Raw genomic sequence first — 14,059 nt, 5'->3', positions numbered from 1 at the left:
GGAAAGAGTTACGAAAATATACTCAGAGTTTTAACTGTAGCCGACAGGTGAAGGATCTTTTGTCTATTTTATTTGGTAATACTAGTTTCTAGTTAAGTGACTATTCTCAAGAGACATAATACTGAAGCTTGTATCATATTGCATACTTACAGCTTTCTCAGGCATGGAGAGATGAAAGTGTATCCTAAAAATATGCTAAACTTAAATAGTTCAAGGGCAAAAACAGGTAACATTGTCACAGGACATCTTGTTTCAGACTCTTCTGTGTTGTTAGCAATCAAACGTATGTATATGATGCATGAAATGATATCGAGAACTTCTGCATCTAACAAAAGCAAAATGACTGGGTTTCCTTTCCAACATCAGTGAAAAATGCAGGAAGTAGTTACGTGTTTAAATGTTGTCTGTGAAATCATGCAAATCTAAGCCAGTCACTTCAGAGTGATGTGGTCCTTTAAAATGGCAAATATCAGGCTTATTCAGCTCGGACCGCTGCTCAGCAGCAAAATTATAGTCACTGCGCCAAATGGGCCTTCTAATGTTAACACCAGCAGATAATAAAAATAGCATTTAATAACTTTCATTAGAGTTAGTGTTTCTAGGGCTTTGGGGCTTTGCTCTTTCAAATAATTTACATAATTTGCAGGTACAAGCTGCTGTGCCAGACTGTCCATCTGATTCTCTCTCTGATCAGGGCGTATTAATGCACTTGTTTGATGGTCTGTTACCAATAATTACCTTGGATTGCATTAGGAGCATTTCCAACATTGCAGCTGGTCTGTATTTTTCACTAAGTGTATTTCAGGGCCCAATTACAGGACTCTGATGTGTTATTGTTCCAGCGCGCTTGTTCAAGCTTGTAATTTTAATATGCCTCTACACTGTAAGTTTATGAATGCAAACCCAGGGCTCTGTCCTGAGTTCCCCGTGTGTCCTGTGCTTGCAGCAGCTTCTGCAAAGATCGTCTCAGCTGGTCCTCGTTGCCTTTTTAAGAAGGGAAGGATGACAGCTAGGACATGGAGGCTTCCTCAGGGATGTCTATAGAGCAAAGCCTGAAGTTTGGTGTGCTTGGCATGGAGCAGGTGGGAAAGGGACAGGAACAGCTCAGCCCTCTCTGGGTTGGGCAGCGTGGAGGACAGTGAAGAGGTTTTCAGCAATTTCAGTGTTTAAGTCACTTTGGCACTTTGAATAAGCATCCTTCAATGGAAAGGAGGCTCGTGCTGACTGTATGCAGGGCCAGCTCTCCCTGTTCTGCTCTCAGTAGTGCGAGACACCCCAGGGAGAAGACCTGAACAAGGCTGAGTTTAACAAGTCTAGATTTTGGCCTGCTCTAGACTTCAGCTGCTGTTTCAGAAGCCTTTCTGGGGTCAGAGGGGAGAAAATACAAAGGCTTAACCTTTGTGAAAGTCAAGCATTTTGCCATTATGATTGCCGTTGACAATTCAACACAATGAATAAATTATTACTGCTATTGATTTGTTTCAACTTTCTGGACTGTTTGTTTGCAGGGGATGTATCAGAATAACACACATCTCAATGCAACTAAACTCAATCCTGAGAGCTGGTTTTGTGTTTATCCCTATCTGGTAGGCGTCCTCCATAGATACAGATAAGATGCTTGGACAAACCTGATGCTTGTACAAGCATGAGAGCATTTAGTCCGTCTTAGAAATCAGTTGATACTTTACTGGGTTGGAGTCTCCAGGCTTACATCAGCCATGAGTTGGTGGCTCCAGTGGTCTTGGGTGGCTGAAATGAGCAGCTGCAGTTGGCTTCAGCATTAGGAGCATCACAAGTGTTTTTAAAAATACCTAGGCAGAGACCTTTTCAGCTGTTTTATTTCCTTGATGCCTGGTATGTTGTTTTTATACACAAATATACTCACTTACCTGGAGCTTTGGCAGCCTTTGCTTTTATCTAAGTGAGCCTAGTCATTAACCTATTTACCTTAATTACAACTGTAGATAATATCAAGCTTTTCAGGTATGGCCTATAAACAGTGATGCGGCATGCGTTTTAGATAATGTTTCTTTCATGGCATCCCTTTTACTCTCTTGTTTTTAACTGGGGGTTTGAGCAGAACAAAGAGTCTCTTGCCCACCCTTGTTCTTCAGGGAGAGCTGCATTTCAAGCATGCTACAACAAATCGATAAATTATGATTAATTTAACTTTTAAATGGAAGAGCTTTGTATACATGTGAAAATATAAGAATGGACCACTGTAAAGTGAATGGGTTGGATCAATGTCCCAAAGCCACAAAGGCTCGTAAAGATCTGTTAGATGCAAAGATCTTTATAATTAAGTGAAGTAGAGCTGTAGGAAGAGGGTGTTTTTGTGTTGGCAGCATACTCACTCCACTGGTCTTGTTGCTGTAACTGGGCTCCCTTTTGACCTTTCCAGGGATGCACAGCTCACTCGCTTGGACAGATGCAGTTGGTAGGGCTCAAGTGATGCTTTGCTCAGGAGGGTGTTTGGACCATGACCTCCTAAAGCTTTAGAGCAATGCCTGTCATCCTGAGAGCATATTACAAAGTATTTCTGTCTAGAGCTGTCTGTAGCTGCTGAGACTGGCCTAGGCTATGGGATGGCCGAACCAGTGCGCAGCAGCCAGCTCCAGGGCATTTCCACTAGGCTGTGTGTGGATGGAGCTGAGCTTGCCCTGCCAGTGCTCATCCTGGGTCCCGACGCGTACCGGGACACGAGGGACCCTGCTGTGCTCCCGGGCCCAAGCTGGGGACTGACCGTGACACTGCACACGCCTTCCCTGCCGCCTCGTCTGTGCAGGGTGTGAGGGGATCACTCCTGGCACGGCCTCGCGCCCCTTGACGCGGGGACGGTGTGACAGTCTGAGTGCAGTCTCTTCCTGCACGCAGTGCTGGTCTGGCACCCAGCTGCTCATGAAAGGCTGGGATCTGGCTAGTGACAGGGGATGATCTGAGCGTCCCTTGCTGCCAGCTGGATAAATATTTCTGCAGCAGTGGGAGATGCTGCATTATTAAATAAACCATCTAGCTTGCATATGTGCAGGATTAGGGTAAGTCCTGCTTCCACTGGCGAGTGCTGCTCAGTATGGGAACCACTCTGCTGTGTGTAGATATCGATTGTTAGTAAAATGGTCTTTCCAGCAGCCCTTTCCTATTCCTCCCAGATAGCTTTAGGAGCCTTTTTTCCAGAAAGGCTAAATGCAGGCTGAAGGTGTAACTTTCTTATTCATAGCTTGTTCATATTGCCATTACACGGTGGAAAGTTCCAGTAACATCTGGTAACTGGGAAGGGAATGTAGGGATCTTGACCCCTCTATCTCAGAGGCGTTGTTACAGTTGAGTGGAAGAATGTTTCCTGTTTTACTGTGCCGTAAGGAGGCTGAAGACCTGATGCACGAAGGGATTTATGTTGCCCAGCTCGTCGTTCAGCCTCCCGTTTTGTAGTGATGGGAGTCGGGTGCTCCAACCCCAGAGCTCCTCTGGTTCTGCTTTCAGTGCTGATGTTGCTGAGCGCCCAGAATGCAAACTTTGTCAGAGACCTCCGTCCAGATTTCTTTCTGGGTCATCACTTGCCAAGTGCAGTTGCCCTAAAATCAGGCTGAGACCAAGCTATTGACTTTTAATTGTCAGTGCGTAAAGTTTCCAAGAAGAAAGAGGGCTTTGTGTTGCTTTAATGGGGACACACTGAAGTATAGTCACTCTTTGAATTAGACAATGAGAATGTAAAGATTTTCTACAGCTCTAAGAGTGTCTGAAGAGCATTGGCAGAAGGTTACATTGAGCAGAACAACGGCACAGTAGTTGCCTTGCTGAGAGGTAGGAAAACCCTTTGGAAGTAGCAACTCCACTTTTCTTCAGTGCTGTTCACTCCCGATTAAATGAGATTAATTGTGCTGTTGAGTTCCATGAGTTCAGCATCCAAAATAAATACATAAATTAAGACAGGCGACAGTGCAGAGGCTCAACTGCAATTTGAATTCCTGCCACCTCCTGTGGGATGTGGAGGGGAGAGAGGAGCCCTTTCCTCTTACCGTCTGATATCCCGCAGAACACACACGACGACCGAGCGCTCTGCTTGCCTTGCCTGAGCTGCTTTCCTTGCTCCTGGGAAGGTTTTCTTTGGCTGGAGCTCCGCAAGGTGCACAAGCCAGTTCCAAAGTGCCAGATGTGTGTGGAGTAGGAAATGTGCTGGCTGGGCTCCAGGCTGTGGGACCTGCAGCACAACAGCGGCTCCCCAGGAAAATCTCTGGCTGCCAAGAACTAGAAGTGATGTCAGTTCTGGAAGTGTGTCAGATTAGAAACCCTTGTACTTTGCTCTCTGTGAAGTATTAATCTCCCAAGGCCTGTGCTGTAACGCGTCCTGTCTGGCTCGGTGTAGCTTTATTTGTTTTGGGCTGGAAGTGTTTGAGGGTTTTCGTGTGAAGGCACTGAAAGCTGTCAGTGGTTTAGCCGCTTTGGGTTGGGTCCTGTCCTAGAGTTGATCCTGGGGCCTCACTCAACTGTGTTAAAGATGGGCCTCCTCTGCCTTGAAGTGGAGGTCTAGGAATTGTAATTGCCGGACCGGGTGTTTGGAGGAAATGGCTGGGGTTTTGGAGGAATGATTGTGCCTTGGGATCTTGTATGTGCCTAAATCTCTTTGTCTTCATCCAGCAGAATTGGGTTGTTGAAGAGAAGGTAGTATATCTCCCTCAAATACTACCTTCCTATCTGCCTTTGGGACAGCCGCTTTGGCTGGTGGCTTGGCTGGTGACAAGGTTGTGGCCATGACTGTAGAATCACAGAATAGTTTGGGTTGGAAGGGACCTTTAAAGGTCATCTAGTCCAACCCCCCTGCAGTGAGCAGGGACATCTTCCCCTAGATTAGATTGCTCAGAGCCCCATCCAGCCTGACCTGGAGTGTGTCCAGGGATGGGGCATCTACCGCCTCTCTTGGCAACCAGGGCCAGGCTTTCATCACCCTCATTGTGAAGAATTTCTTTCTTATATCTAGTCTCAATCTACCCTCTTTTAGTTTAAAACCATCACCCCTTGTCCTGTTGCTACAGGCCCTGTTAAAAAGTCTGTCCCCATCATTCTTATAAGCCCCTTTAAGTCCTGGCAGCTGCAGTAAGGTCTCCCTGGAGCCTTCTCTGCTCCAGGCTGAACAACCCCAACTCTCCCAGCCTGTCCTCCCAGGAGAGGTGTGATGGGGAGCTGTTGGGGCTGTCCTCGCACCAGCCAGAGAAGAGCCTGAGCTGAGCTGTGTAACTGGGATGGGCTTATCTGCTGAGTTTGTGGTAGTGCCGCGTTTGGAGCTGGGCCATAAACGTCTGTGTGTCCGCGTGGTGATGTGCCATTCAGGAGCTGGCAGTAAGCTTATTTGCAGGCCTTACCTAGGGATTGTGGATCAGCTCATTCCAGTTATGCTAGGTGCTGTACAAAAAAAAAAAAAATTCATAGATATGCCGGTGGCTTACAGAGAAATGCATCCGTTTTGGTTTATGCTTGTATGTTTTGTTTTTAAAGTAATTACAAAAACACAACTCCTCCTCTGAACAAAGCCATTTGTCTCCTGTTGAACAGTAACCTTCTATTTGCTCGTGCTGTGTGACAGAGCTCAAGGACATGTTTACTGCTGATAGCCAAAATTTCACCAGAACAAGCATCCCTTGTCTAGGTCTTTCCTCCTCGGTTTAAGTGGTTCAATCCAAGGGAAGGGAAATAACCCTATATACAAGGAGACAAGCATGGTTTTGTGCCATTTGCAGCCACAGAGTGCGAGCTTCCAGCAGATCTATGGTCTCGGAGTATTGCGTGTCTTGGGTGGGAAAACACTGCTCTGAAGGTCTTGCCTCTGACCAAGTAATTGCAGTGTCAGGAATCTGCCAAACCTTGCTGTGTTGCTAGCTCGCACTTCACCTGGTTATTTATAGTTTTGAAATTACAAAAACAAAGAGAATTGATTCTTTTTTCCCCTTTGCTTAGTGGTAAGTTGTGCTATTCCTGCCTCTATTTGATGTAGGGGAGAGGAGATCATAGGAGTGGTTTTTGGCTGTACATTGAGATGTGTGATTTGGGAAGGGAGATGTTGGCTCATTTAATGTGGATTTTTCAGATGCCTGCTTTGGATCTGGAATCAGGCCTGCTGCTGGCAGGGGCTGTGCTCCTGTGGAGGGCAGAGGACAGCTTTGTGCCTTGAAGATTTTACAACCTTTGTTCATCTGAAATGCCCTGGGTTTTATGCCACTCAACAGGAGATTTTTTCATTTACTTCGCTGGGCCTGGACACCAGAGGTGGCTGGCTGGCTGATGGAAGTGAGGAAATAGATGGGAGAAAAAGAATGTTTTTCTCCTGAGCTGTTTTTGTGCTTAATGTAGCCTAGGGGTTAGCAACATGGGAGAGAGTAAAAAAAAAGAAACAAACCAAAACAAAAAAACCCTGCAGAGCCTGGGTCAGAAAATATAATTTTCATGGGAACAAAATGCTTTTAACTTGCTGCATCAAAGACCCTCTATTTCGGCGCATGCTGTACATTTCAATACATCTGCATTCCCCCAGAACTCAGTGTGTGCGTGCACGTATGCAGTATATATGTAAGTATGTATTTGCACATACATTTATAATCTCGAAGCCGCTACTGCCTGTCTTGGAATAGCCCAGCACTTTGCTGGGCTTAATGGAGTTCAGTATGAACTCTGCTGGTTACCTGGGACTGTATGGGCACAGACTGTGCTGTTCGTCTCCTCGCAACCCACCGCTCTGCTTTTGGCCCCTTCTCTCCCGGAGAGGTATTTTGAGATGTTCTCGGTTGTGTTGGGTTGTTTCTAGGTGGTTGGTAGACAGGTGATTTTGGCTGCTGGGCTGTAAAAGCCTGCTTTGAATGTATATGTGATGTTGCCCTCCGTAGGGCAATGCTGTACAGGGTTCCCTGGCCTCAACTTGGAGATCCATGAGCTGAAAACTTCCAGTTCTGCTGGGCTTTGACGCTACATCCAGGAGGAGCAAAAGGCAAAAAGCTCTCCAACTCCAAAGCACAGATCTGTAGCTGAAACACCTGCCTTGAACTGATACGTGGAGAGACCGTCTGGCGTCTGACTCAGAAGCCCACCTCCATATTATTATCGATGGCTGTTGGAGTAGCTGTATTTGCTGTGTGAGGGCAAGTGGCTGTTCTGGGTTGTCTTCACTACGTTCATTACAGCATGACCTCCATCGGGGGTGAAGGTGAACAGGAGGCTGCGTGAGCGTGTGGCTGTTTGTTTAAACAGGGTCGTATCCATTTGTGTCCGTATACGATGAAGAATGGAGGTTGGAAATAGTCGGCAGCTTCTGTAAGCACTTAACATTCCTGATTTCATTTGTCTTTGATCTCACTTGGAGTAATTTTACTCTCTTCTGATCCTTTCCCTTGATGGGGCTTTTATCTCATTGTCAGGCTTGCTAATTTAGTGCGGTGTTTTGAACCAGACCTCCTCCTACGTTTCCAGAGCCTGGAAGGTATTTTTTCCGTAATCAGGGAGTGTTTATACAGTTCTTTGAACATCTTAGGACAAGAGTCATAGTGGGGCTTTTTGCGATTCCAAGTCTGGGTCCTGCGCCCTGCTGCTCCAACCTCTGTATGTGTGAAGGGCCCGTCCCCCAAAATTTGCAGTATTTTGGGGTAAGAGTGCTGGATGATTCGGGGCAGGTCTGTGCTTACCTACTAGAGCAGCTTAGTGTCAGTCTACTTGTCAGTAGAAACATACCGATAACCTGGAGGTTGGCTGCTTGTAAATGGTTTCTGCTGTTACTGGGTGGATTATGTGGCTGGAACAGGTTTCCAGGAAAGGAGTGACTATCACTTTTTAAAGATGTTGTGCAACCGTGTTTATTGCTGTGAAGGCATGAAAGAAGTCAACCTCCTCCTGTCGCTCTCCAATGAGATGGTATGGTCATGACCAGCTCAGCAAGCGCACCAAATACTGATGGTGGAAAGAGACCACTCTGGCTGCTCGTGGAGGATCCTGTGTTCCCGGTGTTGGTACGTTCCTTGGTGAGCATGCTCCTGGGCCGTGGCAGAACAGTCGGCTGCAAAGTGCAGTTTCAAGTGCATTTCCTTCTAATGGTTGTTTCTCCTCTTGTGGTATGTCAGAGAGAGACCTGATCCAGGCTGTCAGGCTTGGTGTGGGTGAGCTCTGCAGTCCGACATTGAGTTTTGTAACTGGCCCTTTTTTCTCTAACGTACCAACCAGAATCTTGGATCCAGGTAGGTTTTGACTTTGGGGAAAAGAGCTGGGTGATGCTTAGGGGTATAGAAACATCATTACATGTTTTTAAAAAGCAAGTGTTTCTTCTACTGTGGTGCAAAGTATGGAGCTGTCTGTTCTTAACTCCGCTGCAAACAGGTTGAGTTGATTTCTAAGGGATTGAAGTTTGAGAGGCTGATAATAGCTTTTTACCGACCTGCACTGGCGTGGGAAGCTGCACTGCAGATCTCTGCTGTATTCCTGGCTGCCTGAGCTGTCCCCTCGCGCTTCACCTTTTGAAGAGGAGGAGTATTTTCAGCAAAATGCCATTTTGATTGCTGTCTGAAGAAAGTAGAAAGTAGGACAGATAGACAGGCTGTTTCCCCAAGTGATGAACAGGAGTGCCTGGCACGGAGCAGGAGCCTATGGAGAATGTGGAGGCAGGAGGACAGCCCGTGTGTGTGGTGGCGGGGGGCATGCGGGATGCCCGGCACGCAGAGCTGGCTGATTCCATGTGGCTGTGCTCGCCCAGCCCTGCTGCCTTACGGGAGGGTTGGTGTTGAAGGAGGGTAAGAGCAGGCATGGGCAGTGTTGGTGCCCATGATGCTGGTGCTGCACAAGAGCTCTCCAAGGCATGTTGATGTGTCACTGCCAGCAGTGATGTGTAAAAGAGGAGTCGAGGGGAGAGATGCTGGAGCTGTTGGTTAAGGGGACTGACTTGTGACCTGCGTCAATTCCTTGTCTCCTCAGTTTCTACTTGTGCTTCTAACAACAAAAACTTAAGGAAAAGCAGAGGATTAAGACTTCAGCCAACAAAGTTTCAACGTCGTTTGAAATAAGCTCTGCATCACATGCCTCAGCCTTTGCCTCAGCAGCTCTACCTCCCTGGAGGTGGTGTATGCACACAGGCTGCCTAAGCCCCGTGTGACGAGCTGCCAGGAGCAGCTGCTATGGGGAGATCCCTTCAGAGAAGTGTCTGGGTTGCTGCTCCTCCGTGGATGGGGGTTCTCTGGACAGTTGCAGCTCCCGGTGTGCCTCCTGTGAGCTCAGCTGGGTTTTCTCCAGCCTCAGACTGTTAACCCTCTCCTGTGTTTGGCCACGTCACCTTCTGCACTTGTGTTTGCTGGTAACTTGCTCTGTGCTTTATTTCTCCCTATTTCATACAGTTTTTTTGTACTGACTGTCTTGGATGGAAGGCTTCCAGTGGCGTATCTTTCCAGAGCATCCGGGGCAGCCTTTCAGCTTCATGTTCCCCTACTTCTAGTCTCCTGTGGAGCCAGTGAGTTTTGTAGCTTGCTGTGATCCTCAAAGGACTAATCTTCCCTAGCAGATATGAACGGGCTGAATTACCTTTACAGGAGGGCATTTGGTGACAGTCCCCACATAACGGCATTCTGTAGCTTGTTCCCTGGCCTGAGGGGGCCAGGCAGCAAGCAGCCCACCAGGGCTGTGCGGGCTGACAAATCCAGAAATTACACTGCGGTGTGTGCACATTGGGAGCTCGATGGCATCTGCTGCTCTTTGCTGGTGCCTCCTTCTTGCAGACATCTAGTTTGCAGCCCAGTGGAAGCATCCATTGGGAAAACCCCAAATCCAGGGATTCACAGGTGGCTCTATGTCGATGGTAGCTGCCCCTTTGTTGTGGAGTGCCTGGCTGTTGTGCTGGCTGCGTAGCATGGTGCGAAATGGGCATCATCGCATCCTGCTGAGGTTTGGCTTTGGGGGATGGGAGGCTGTCCCCTGGACCTCCTAGTGAAGATGAGGGTGCTCGGGGCAGGGTCTGTTCTGTCCCTTAACAATGACAATCAACAGACAGGGGACAGGCAGGGTTCTTGTGTAGCCTTCTTGTCAGTGAAGGGACACAGGTGGCCAACGTCAAGTTTTCAGTGGTCATTCTGCAAACCAGCAATGACGGCAAACCTGACAAGTTCCCGTTCCCACGGGCTTGGGTGGGTACCGAATCAGCCCCACGTGTGGGCAGGGTTAGGCCTTTCCTTCCAGGGGCACCTGCCGTTGCCGGCACATGCCTTGAAATAATTCCATCTCCCTGCATGTGTAATTTTGTGTGTCATTGCCCCTAATTGCATGCTTAACACACACTCTTTTAAAATGCAGCCCTTTTATCAGCAGTAGGTAGTAGCAAGTTTAATAGGGTGTTTGAATTCCTATAAAATTAATCTCTAGCCTTCTGCGATAGGAGACGGGCAGGGAGCCATGTGGTTCATATCCAGTGTTGATAAACTTGTTATAGAGGCAGGAAACATTTCTGATTGGAGCAGTGACAAAATAATTTGGAGCAGAGCCATAAAAAGAGTGGATGGTGATGGTTTGAGCTCAGCAGAGATTGAAATTGCTGGTGTGTGGAAGCAGTGCTGCCAGCTAACATTGACTTAGTGTCTCTGGAGAACTCTAACGGCGAATGCATTTTATTAATGGCAATATTCTTTCAGGAAATGCTGAGCCTTGTTTCAGAGGTGGAGCTCTCCTACGAGTATGTGGGTTTGGAAATCGGCCAGACCAAGACCTGTTCAGCTTAAGCTCACTGCTGGTCACTGCTCTGGCCTCCGGCTACAGCAGGAAGGTTGCCTAGGGCGCGTTCTGGGTAAGACATGATGTGACTGTCCATTTGCAGCTGGAATATCCTTTCTCTTTTAGTAGGGAAAATGCATCCATCTATTCTCCTTCTGGATTCAGCTATACAGGATAAAATGCTCAGAGACAGCAGGTCACGTTTTTAGCCATTCTTTTGTTGGCTTTCCTTTGAAATGAGTCTCTTGAACGTCAGCAGCAGACGCTGCCTTTCTGGGTTCCCAACTGGGCTCCAGCTCTTACTGCTGGTTGCCCCTGAGGGTGTTGTAACATATCCTACATTTCCTCTGAAGGAGTTTGCTGCTTTGCTGCCTAGATCTTGGGGCCTTGGCCTGGCCTTGCGGCTGCTTGTGCCACTGTAGCGCTGTGCCTACTTCCTTGGCTGGGATTTCTGACCATGACTGCGCTCCACCATGGCTCACTACAGCAGCCGCAGGCTGGGACTTGCGGAGAGCGCTGCACCATTCAAGTTGTGGGCGCTGGCATTGGGGTACCAAGCTCGGCTTGGTCATCTTTGCTTGTGCTTAGCTGTCTTGAGGAGGTTGACCAGCCTCAAGGGAGGCTTTGGTAGGCAGGGGAGAGGGAGCCCTCGCTTCTCATGGGCAGCTGTGGCAGGTGAAGGAGAGGCTGGGGCCCTTGCTGCAGCTTATGTGCCTGATGCTGCTGTTGTCATCACTTCACTTTCTTCTGGTTGTTCTTCTCTGCTTTAAACCAGCATGGAAAAATCAAGTGTGGATAAGAAGGGGTGGCTGCTGGGCACCGTTGGGGTTGGCAGAGGTGGTGCAGGTTGTGCTTGCAGCCCCAAGAATGTGTGATGGAGAATGTAGTGCACAAGTATAACAGGAGGTGCTGGTCACCTAACAGGGCTGAATTTCACCCACTATCTCCAGCCACACTCATGGAGAACTGTGCTACCTTTGCTGTGTAAAACTGGGATGTGATTAACCAAGGAACGCAACCCCCCACTGCAACGCTGTCTTTTCTTTGCAGGGAGGCTGTTGGAAGGGGATTCTCTGGAGCTGAGCTGTAGTGCTGGTCCTGCAAAGGTGATACTGGAGCCAAACCAAGTCGTGGTTTTGGACTGTAACCTGGCCCCTGTTGAGCAGGTGATCAATATCACATGGAAGAAGAATGGGTTTCCGTTAGTGGAGCAGGAACATCTCCATGTGCTTCCGAATGGATCGCTCTTCATCTCATCCCAGGCTGTGGCAAAGGACAGTAAATATCCTGAGAGGGCTGGCGCTGAGGGTAATTACTCCTGCGTGTCTCACAGCTCCTTAGGGGCTGTCACCAGTCAAACGGCTACAGTCAGATTGTCAAGTAAGTGTTGGGGGTTTTTTGTTGATTTTTCTTTTTTTCCCCTCCTGGTGTTTATACAGACCATCTGCCTCCCAGAGAGTTTGAGATAAAGTGTCTATGAAGTGAAATTCTATTAATGATGTGTAGGTGGGATTTGGGATAGTCCACAAATAAGCAGTGGTGTCTTTCTGTTATCCCACTCTTAACATCATGTATGACTCTCCCAGGTAAATGCTATCAACCATGACTTAAAATCACTCTCTAAAAGACAGTGCTTGTTTTTGCGGAGAACTTGACACTTCACAGCCCTGAGTGCAGCACTCTCTGCCTGGGGAAGTGACTGTGGAGCTCTGGCTATGACAGCTCTGGCTCTCCTGGCCAAGGCTGTGACGGGCTTGTTACCCCAGTGACATCGATAAGGAGCACTGCCCTAAATCTGTGAGCACGGGCTAAAGCTAAGCAGCCAGGCGATTTGCACGGTACAAATCTCTGAACTCCAAGGGAAACTGCGGACAGTGGAGGGCAGTGTGGAGGCTGGGACAGACGGCTGTCTACATGGCAAAGAGTCTGCAGCTCCATTTGGTGTCAGGGGACTGTCTTGTGAGATGAGTATCTCTTTATAATGGAAGAGATGAAAGAAAGAGCTCTTCAGGCTGTTTTTCCTTTCAGTCTCTGAGATTTTTTTTTTGCGCAGCGTTCAACAATAAAATTCCTTTGTATTCAGGAATGGCTCCCGGAGCTAATTTAAGTGTGTGAGTGCCAATAAATGATTCCTTGACCTACCAAACAAGTGAGGTTAGAAAATAATGCAAATACAGTAACACTTCTCCCTAGTACAGTGACTTACGTAAATGCACAGCACACCATCGGGGCAGAGGTGCTTTTGCACTTGCTCAAAGCTGTGGTAGGTGAAGATGCAGAGTGGATGTCCTAACACCGACTTGACACTGTGCTGTGTTTAACCTCTGGTACCACAGGCAGCGTGGTCCCAGTTTGGCCAAGTGCATGTTTTGGTCTGTGAACACTGTGCTGTAGAAGCCAGCACTCCTGATGGCAGGTGAAGCTTTCGCCAGATCAGTGGAAAATCTTTGACTTTTGCAACATGTCCTCCTTTTCTGCTCAGAAAATGTAGCAGCATCCACAGATTGCTGGTTACCCGTCGCTCCTGTTCCCTCCTTTCGGTGATTTGTAGTGCCAGATAAATAGCTGGTTCCAGTCTTTCATGAAGCGAAGGGACTCCTGAGGGCTGTGAAGATGGAGTCAGGGATCCTGGACACAAATATTCTCTGGGGAGGAGGGAGATCTGGAGTAGAAAAGGCATCATTAATCTGGGAGGATTTATTTGGTTGCTCCTGCCCCAGTCCCAGCCACCCAGAATTAGGATATATTCCCTTTTAGGGGTGACTTGTGTTGAAGTTTGCACTGTGCCTTTTGCCTGGTGACAATGGTTTGTGCCTCTGTTATGGACCTGGGTTTATTTTTTGGAGTCTCATGAGTGAGAACAGTGGAGACATCTCAAAACCAGGAGACTTGACTTCAATTGCCCTTCCCTCCCCCTGGATTTTTCCAGAGGAGAGTACGTAGGTGACAGGTCTCTCCATCCCATTCTGAGTTTCTCCCAGAAATGGGGAATTTCAGGTGAACTCTCTCCTTGTGCATACTCATATGTCTCCTTTTAGTACCATCTGCACAGGGAAAGTGCTGGTTCTGTGGCGCACGCAGGCACCTGACGTGCCCATTTCTGAATGGAGAGCAGCAAGGGACTTGATTAATGAAATGCATCTCTCGCTTCGATTTGTTTGTGGGTTGGGCAGAAGCACTTACTACGTTAGCATTCAGCTGGTGCAAATGAGGATTGTAAAGGCCTCCCCCGCCCCACCCCTGCTGCTGAATACAGTAGTCTATCCGAGGCCGTTTACGTGTAGATGGAGTTATTCTTTGTGCCGATTGCCGTGGGCACTGCTGATCAGTACGGAGCAGC

General features: G+C 48.0%; 1 protein-coding gene across 1 annotated transcript in view; it reads left to right on the top strand.

Moving 5' to 3' along the window:
• The first annotated feature begins 7,898 nt into the window (after positions 1-7,898).
• Positions 7,899-14,059, top strand: part of IGDCC4 (immunoglobulin superfamily, DCC subclass, member 4) — a 63,488-nt gene continuing 57,327 nt past the window's right edge. The window contains exons 1-2 of the mRNA XM_010287326.1: positions 7,899-7,985; positions 11,730-12,099. Coding sequence (XP_010285628.1) covers positions 7,899-7,985; positions 11,730-12,099 — 457 coding nt within the window. The remainder of the gene's footprint in view (positions 7,986-11,729; positions 12,100-14,059) is intronic.

The sequence above is a fragment of the Phaethon lepturus genome, unplaced genomic scaffold (genome assembly GCF_000687285.1).
Source record: "Phaethon lepturus isolate BGI_N335 unplaced genomic scaffold, ASM68728v1 scaffold15465, whole genome shotgun sequence".
NCBI lineage: Eukaryota > Metazoa > Chordata > Aves > Phaethontiformes > Phaethontidae > Phaethon > Phaethon lepturus.
Note: the sequence above shows the minus strand (reverse complement) of the source record. Positions and strands in the feature narration are given on the sequence as shown.